We start from the raw sequence: 8,172 nt of genomic DNA on the forward strand, positions 1-8,172 counted from the left end.
CTTGGCCATTGCTTTGCAGGTACATAGGACTGGATGTTATATGGGTAAATTCCCACTGGCGTTCAAACTCTTTGAATTCTGAGCAATTCTGAGCATATATATATTAACATATTGAGTTCTCTTGATCTCTTTTTTGCCACTACAGACTTTTTATTCAAGTTCTTAGCTTTTTTGGCTTCTTTAGCAGTTTGTATTTCATCAAGTTCATTTTTGTCTCACCTGCATAGCAGAGTGAGACTATAGGCGCCGCTTTTCCGACGGCGGCGGCTGCGTCAACATCAAATCTTAACCTGAGGTTAAGTTTTTGAAATGACATCATAACTTAGAAATTATATGGACCTAGTTCATGAAACTTGGCCATAAGGTTAATCAAGTATTACTGAACATCCTATTAGAGTTTCATGTCACATGACCAAGGTCAAAGGTCATTTAGGGTCAATGAACTTAGACCATGTTGGAGGAATCAATATCAAAATCTTAACCTGAGGTTAAGTTTTTGAAATGTCATCATAACTTAGAAAATATATGGACCTAGTTCATGAAACTTGGACATAAGGTTAATCAAGTATCACTGAACATCCTGCATGAGTTTCACATCACATATTTAGGGTCAATGAACTTTGGCCGAATTGGGGGTATCTGTTGAATTCCCATCATAACTTTGAATATTTATGGATTTGATTCATGAAACTTGGACATAATAGTAATCAAGCATCACTGAACATTTTGTGCAAGTTTCAGGTCTCATGATTAAGGTCAAAGGTCATTTAGGGTCAATGAACTTTGGCCGAATCGGGGGTATCTGTTGAATTACCATCATAACTTTGAAAGTTTATTGGTCTAGTTCTTTAAACTTGGACATTAGAGTAATCAAGTATCACTGAACATCCTGTGCGCATTTCAGGTCACATGACCAAGGTCAAAGGTCAATGAACTTTGGCTGAATTGGGTGTATCTGTTGAATTACCATCATAACTTTAAAATTTTATGAATCTGATTCATGAAACTTGTACATAAGAGTAATCAAGTATCACTAAACATCCTGTGCGAGTTTCAGGTCACATGATAGATGTCAAAGGTCATGTAAGGTCAATGAACTTTGGCCATGTTGGGGTTTTTTGTTGAATAACCATCATATCTCTGTAAGTTTATTGGTCTAGTTCATAAAAAGTGGACATAAGAGTAACCATGTATCACTGAACATCTTGTGCGAGTTAGAGTAGTTTTCAAAGTCAGCACTGCTGCTATATTGAACTGCGTGATGCAGGTGAGACGGCCAGAGGCATTCCACTTTTTGTACCTTTTGTACGCAGTCTTCATGTTTTTCACCAAGGCTTGTGGAACAGGGTCATAGGTGACATCCTTTCTATTGAAATACTGCTTAGCAGACTGATTCCCAGCCTGCAATATGTATTTGACTGTCTGTATCGCTGAGAATGTGCAGATTTTGATGCTAGACGTTTGTGCTGTTATTACATTGCCCATAATGCTGAAGGAACTTTCCACAGCAGGACCATGGAAACATCCCAACACTGCTTGGACACATTTCCAAATTGTTGGGTATTTCTCCCTGTTCAGTCTCCACCGGTCATCAATTTTTGTGTCTGCTGTTACATTTGGAAGCTTTGAATTAGAATTGTAGTGCTGAACCTCCAATTCATATGCTTCCAGGGGGGCGTTTCATAAAGCTGTTCGTAAGTTAAGAGCGACTTTAAGAACGACTGATGATCCTTTCTTACGCGCTAAACCATTGCCAATTCAATATACCACTTACCGCAAGAAGGGATCACCAGTCGTTCTTAAAGTCGCTCTTAACTTACAAACAGCTTTATGAAACACCCACCTGTTCATCCTCTCCCAAGACTGTGGGCAAGTGCCTTGGCAGTACTTTCATGTATCGTGCTTGGGTATGACCTCTGACAAGGGGGTCCAGCGCTGACACGCATCAAAACCTTGTTTGTTAAAGGCAGTTTCTGTTGCAAGCATTTCGCCATTGCGATGTAGGCTTTCTGGGCTTGAGTGAGAAAGTCTTTCCTATCCTCTTTCTTCACATGTTTTGAAAGTATTGTTTCTGCCTTTGTACCAATGAACATGTCCTGCAGATTGAGAAAATTTGCTTCACTGGCAACATCTACTTTTTTCAGCTGGCTGTCACTCATGAGTGCTTCTGGTTTCAAGTAGCATGCCAAGAATGACTTTGTTAGGTCAACAACCTCATCATGTAGCTTATGTATTTGTGTTTCCTTCTTTTGGAACACAAGTACATACTTCTTCAGAAGTGGTAAGGTGCTGCAATAGAACTCCAGTAGTATGTTTGTGTATGTGCGTTTAACAAATAGCTTGGCATTAATCCGTTCCTTTCATGCAGCTCCTTTGGTCAGATTTTTGCACCTGAGATTGCGCTGTATGTCTCTAATGGCATCCCTGGCCTCTTGCTCTAGAGCTCTTCTCATGTAAATTTCACCACATACATGTGAGTGATGTGTCCGATCACTTGTTGGCAGAAACGCATAGTAGAAGAGAGTTAAAGCATCAAGCTTCGCGGGCCGGAGTTCCCTGGGTTATCCCACTGAGCTGGAAATACGCGCCTGTAAGCATGAATTGAATGCAGCCATCCACTGCAACGCGCGCACGGTCTGGTGGGTAATACAAAATGGCAGCGCCTATGATCAATACCGACCGTGTGCGATAAACTTCAAATAGCCGTCGAAGAATCAAGTTTTCGAATGCATGACGGCAATTTTCATAAAAAGTAACGACAGCAAGTTGCCAGAACTTATAACTTTGTGTTAATTTCGGCGCAATGTTCCCTTCATTTTCTAGCAATTTTTGCGAACAAGGCATTGAAAATAGACACCCTAACCCCCCTTAATTTTATACCGGATTTACATCGATCTCAGAGACCACCTATGTTGGTGAAAAAATATCGGGAACCCAATAAATATCGGGAGAATATCAGGCCTGGCCTCATTGAAGTCAATGTATTGTTGGCATGGTTCCTAACTTTTAGAACCAACCCAATACTAGTAATACGCTGACTTCAATGGGGCGAATTATGTATTCATGAGGTCATATCTCAGGCCCCCATATACAGATTCGAATCGAATTTTGGTAGTGGAGGTATTTCATCATGCTCTACCAAAATATGGTCTAAAGAATGCTGAAAAAAAAAATATTTTATGACGTCATCACTTCTGTACTCTATTAGTATTGTAAAGTACCCTTTATTCAGATGAATACAGACAAACTTTCAATTGTTAGTGAAGAGAGAATGTAAGTGTACATGTAAAATTTTAAGGTTCCAAGTTCTTGCAGCAATAAAGTTCCTAAACTCAACAATTATGAATATTTTGTCATTGTATTTGTTTTAATGGGAGATTATTATACTTCAAAGGTTTCATGAGGTGCCCACAAGTTACAACTATGGTAATTTTCCATTATTGCAACTATCATGGTAATAGGAATCAGCAGCCAATTACAATCAACAGTCCATGATAGTTACAATAATTTTCAAGTTACGATAGTTGCTAATGCATGAGATTGAGGAAAGGAATTTATACTGTACACCCTGCAAACGTCGACCTCCTTTAAGTCATATAATCGCCAAACTGGGCATTATTTTAGACCAGAATATATAAAACATATGTTGATATCACCATAGATTTCTGTGGATCCAAGAGATTTGACTTTGGCAGTCACCTGTATGTTTCATTCATTTCATTTATTTTCCATTAAATACTCAAAACAAATACAATTTTCAATCATAATTGTATCCTGGTGGGTGTTTCATGAAGCTGTTCGTAAAGTTAGGCACAACTTTACGTACCACTGGTGACCTTTCTTGTGCCACACGATATATACCTATGTAGCTTTCTTAGCACCTGAGATCATGTTTCAGTTGTGCGTAAAGTCGTTCGTAACTTTAAAAACAGCTTTATGAAACACCCACCTGGAATATTCTGAAGGGAAGGGCGTAAGTTGAATTATAACACATATTCTATTTCATTTCATGTTGTAAAGAATTTCATTGCGTGATAGAAATAGTTTTAACTTAAATTGTTGTCAGGAAGCCATTTGATGAATCTGTATTAGTTAAGCACAACTTTACCCTTTCCACACTTTGCAAAATATACTGATAACACACTGTACACTATGTAAATAACATAATGGTCTGCATTGTATTCTCAGCACAACAATTTCATGGAGATATCACAAAACTGCTGTATTTCGTAAATATTCAATAAGAAAACCTTCCACTCACATTTATGCTTTTCATGTTTACTTTGCGTAAAGTTGTATTCGGCTTTTCATATTTGACTCATGATTAAAAGTTTTGCATAATTTCAGCTCAATGAAACTTTCCTCAGAACTAAAATTATGAATCAGAGTATTAAATCAACTCTCTCTCTCTGTCACAAGCATTGAAAATGCACAAATACAGGTAAAGAAAAATATGTGATAATGTGCAACATTTATTAAAAATTGTAGCAAGGTCGTTCACATTTCATACTGGATTTGACCAAAATCGATATATGATTTTGGTGGAACTAGAGTAATTTGCACTCAGTTCATCGCCCTAAATATTTCAATGCCATGAGGTGGCGGTTCTTCCATCTTTCTATTATTCAATGAAAACAATTACAAAACATCGATTGTATAAATCCAGTGGGAATATCTAATACTTTTGGCCCAACAAATAGTGATATTGATGACTAATATTCAACAAAAAATATATACAAAACCAAAAATTTGTACTCATTGACAGTGTAAGGAAAAAAAGTTCCTTGGCACCAACCAAGTTGACATTTTATAGTAATATTAAGAATATAAAACAATGTGATTGATACAGTCGTTTCTAAACACTTGGTTGTCTGTGTAAAACTTTTATCAGATTGAACAGGCCTACCAATATAAAAGTCAAACTTAAAGGGGAATCCTCCCTAAATTTTTTCTAGGAAATTTTTTTTCGAGTAAAAAGAATAATTAGACAAGTTGATGGGTAAAAGTTTGAACAATATCAGACAAACAATATGAAAATTAGAAATGTTAAGATGTTGCAAGAGTTGGTAATCACTATACTAATGGAGACTTCAAATTGGCCGCATTTGTGATGTCACAGTGATGTAAGGCAAAGGCTACCCTTCTTGGTACTCCAATACAAATAATGGCTAAAACATTTTTTTTTTTCAATAATTTTACCTCAAATTATATTTTTCTTTCATGAGGACATATAACAATAGGCTACCTGGGTTATATTTCGATTACCTGTACTGCCCCAGGGAAATATGTACTTGGAGGGAAACCACAAATCCATAATATAGTCTTGGGGATCTAAATTTTAAAGCAACCATAACTTTCTTACTGCTTGTCCGATTTCTTTCAAAATTTCACCATTCTGTTTTACTTATTTTTCTCCTTTTAATACATTTTATGACCAAGGTTGGATTCCCCTTTAACCTTGAGGCATTAAAACAAAACTTGAATACTGAAAATAATAGCTGGTGATATTGGTATTGAATGGTCTAATTTATCCAAGGTTAACCACTAGGCAGACCACTGTTGTAAAGTGCCAGTCACCTTAATCCTATGGTGAAAAGTTTGCAATTATTTTATTATGAAATGAGAAGGGACAATAAGATTGTACACTGAATTTAGCACATTATCTTATCATGAATATTGAATAATACAAAGAAATCTAGCATTTCATAGAAGCGTCAACTAAAATTCTTATATAGCATCTTGAACCTGGGTTCAACTACAAGAATACAACCCATCAGAAAACTACTGCAGGGACACGGTTTTAAAGGTGAGCGAGAGCGAATACTCCCTACCATTCTCCTTAATCCATTTGAGGTAGAACGATTTATCGTTTGCTTAACAAGAGTGTCAGTCAATGATCAAAATGTTAGAGCCAACCTTGAAAAACCTCATTCTCAGTCAAGGTTTAAGAAATAACACACAATTACATGGAAGCAAAAAGGCCTGGTGCCAGTGCATTTACAAATGCAAAGAGGATGCAGGATATATACAGTGCGTCCCAGAATAAACGAAACCGAGATTTAGCGATCATTTATCATTACTTAATCATAAATAAAATAGACAAATGACCTACCAATTTAAAGCTTAGAATCTCCTCTTTCATCTGATATTACTTAGCTTATTTCTTATTCACGCATGAGTGAGCAAAAACAATGTGAAGAAAGGATACCAAAATCTCATTTGGCGAGGGGTATCTGGGTTTCAAAAAGAAAACCACATTTCTGAAAAGTTAAATATCTGCTCTTTAATTTGGTACCTCAATTACAGAAAATGGTCAAGAAATAAAAAAGTTCTGGTCATTTGAAATAAGGCTTGCATTTCCATAATTTCATGAGATAAACGTGTTTTCACCAGTTTCCCACAGAAGCTTTCACATGGTGAACAAAAGATTCAATGCATGGCTGATCGTCAACAAAACGGAGTGTCGAGTGAGTTTGAAAGCCAGCCTGGAGAACTTCTTCATTTTATGAAATTATTGAAATTCAAGCCTTATTTCAAATGACCAGAACTTTCTTATTTCTTGACCATTTTCTGTAATTTAGGTATCAAATTAAAGAGGAGATATTGAACTTTTCAAAAATGTGGTTTTCTTTTTGAAACCCAGATACCCCCGCCAAATGAGTTTTTGATATCCTTTCTTCAAATTGTATTTGCTCACTCATGCGTGAATGAGAAATAATGTAAGTAATATCAGATAAAAGAGGAGATTCTAAGCTTTAAATTGGTAGGTCATTTGTCTATTTTATTTATGATTAAGTAATGATAAATGATCGCTAAATCTCGGTTTCGTTTTTTCTGGGACGCACTGTATAAAAAAAATTGCCATCTGTTGGAACATGCTATGCATTTGTTGTGTACCCGTGACATACTTGTTTCATACACCCGTTCTTTTCTGTTGTTTTCACAAATTTTATGGAGTGGATGTAAACAGATGGAGTCACCTCCAAGATTTTGCTCATCAGTGGGTCATTTATTTGTCATTTGTGTCCATCGGCCATTGGGACCGGGCCTTAGAGAAAAATGTAATAGTATAAATGATATGCAGGTGTGAGTGATAATGACTCAAGGTTGTTTACAATGGAGAACGAATCTTGAGGTAAATGAAAATAATAAATAATGAATTTAACAAAATACTGAAGTACCACACATTGGTCAAATAAAGAGCATTCCCTAAATGTTAAGGACGGAAATTTCCTAAGTGATTCTGCAGTTAAAATAAGTCCCATTCAGTTGCATTTTTTTCAATTCAGCGATACCTCTTTTAGATGTTTGAACAGTTCAAATGAAATCCATGTCATATTCACTGATTTTTGTACAGACTTTATACTTCAGGTAGAATTAAGCAATCAAGAGAGCTGGGCCTCTGCCTGGGGGTAGAGATATTGCCCGTATTCTGATGTCAGGTCTAACTGTAGTTTAAGTATGTGAAGCTAAAAGTATCAATTTTTTATTAAGTTGTGTGTTTCTTCTGTTTACTGTGCTCTTTCCTGATTCATTGATGGTAAAGACAAATCGTCTATTTATACTTCCGAGACAATCATGAATGAATTGAGAGCCAATTGAGCTGAAGTATGATATCTCTACTGTTAGTGATTTATGTAACAATTGGCTATCCATACTTAAACAACTTTAAACCCTAGTCTAAGTTAAACCTGCTATCAGAATACGGGCCATTGAGTTTAAATCCTTATTTCTCAGACCAAACCAATGTAAATTTTAATCAAATTTTCCAATTTGGTTCACAAAGTTACAACCAATATTCAGAATACATTTACACTGCGGACAATTTGCTAAAAATTACGAAGATTTTGAATACAGTGCAGCAATCTTATGATTTGGGGCAATTACGTAAAACAATCTTGTTGGATATCCGACCCAAACCTTTTTTCTCTCCATTCTTCACTTAATGAGGTTTCCATGACAATCATTTGAAAGCATTACAAATAAGAAGTAGTAACAGAGACTATCCTTTCAGGGGGTCGAACTTATGTACTTAATGGGACTTCCCAGTAGTCTGTTGAGTTTACAAATTAGGATGTGTGTGTATATATATATATATATGATTTAATTTTTTTCAGTCACAAGATGTTCTATGTAAATTTACGTATTCAAATTAATGAAACTGAACATCAC

The 8,172-nt window shown here is 36.0% G+C and overlaps 1 protein-coding gene across 1 annotated transcript; it reads right to left on the minus strand.

Moving 5' to 3' along the window:
* Nucleotides 1–1,770: 1,770 nt before the first annotated feature.
* LOC121411519 lies at nucleotides 1,771–2,610 on the minus strand. The gene is made up of 2 exons (XM_041604287.1): nucleotides 2,397–2,610; nucleotides 1,771–2,349 (listed from the first exon to the last, which is right to left on the minus strand). The coding sequence occupies exons 1-2, from the start codon at nucleotides 2,420–2,422 to the stop codon at nucleotides 1,848–1,850; spliced, it is 528 nt and encodes a 175-aa protein (XP_041460221.1). The 5' UTR covers nucleotides 2,423–2,610; the 3' UTR covers nucleotides 1,771–1,847.
* Nucleotides 2,611–8,172: the final 5,562 nt, after the last annotated feature.

Source organism: Lytechinus variegatus, chromosome 3, assembly GCF_018143015.1.
Source record: "Lytechinus variegatus isolate NC3 chromosome 3, Lvar_3.0, whole genome shotgun sequence".
Lineage (NCBI taxonomy): Eukaryota > Metazoa > Echinodermata > Echinoidea > Temnopleuroida > Toxopneustidae > Lytechinus > Lytechinus variegatus.

What these genes read in the sequence shown, in the direction of transcription:
- LOC121411519 (XM_041604287.1), bottom strand. Translation starts at nt 2,422, where the DNA reads ATGCCATTAGAGACATACAGCGCAAT. An exon ending in TTAGAGACATACAGCGCAAT is followed by an intron (nt 2,350 to 2,396) that starts CTCAGGTGCAAA and finishes AAAGGAACGGAT; the next exon opens with TAATGCCAAGCTATTTGTTA.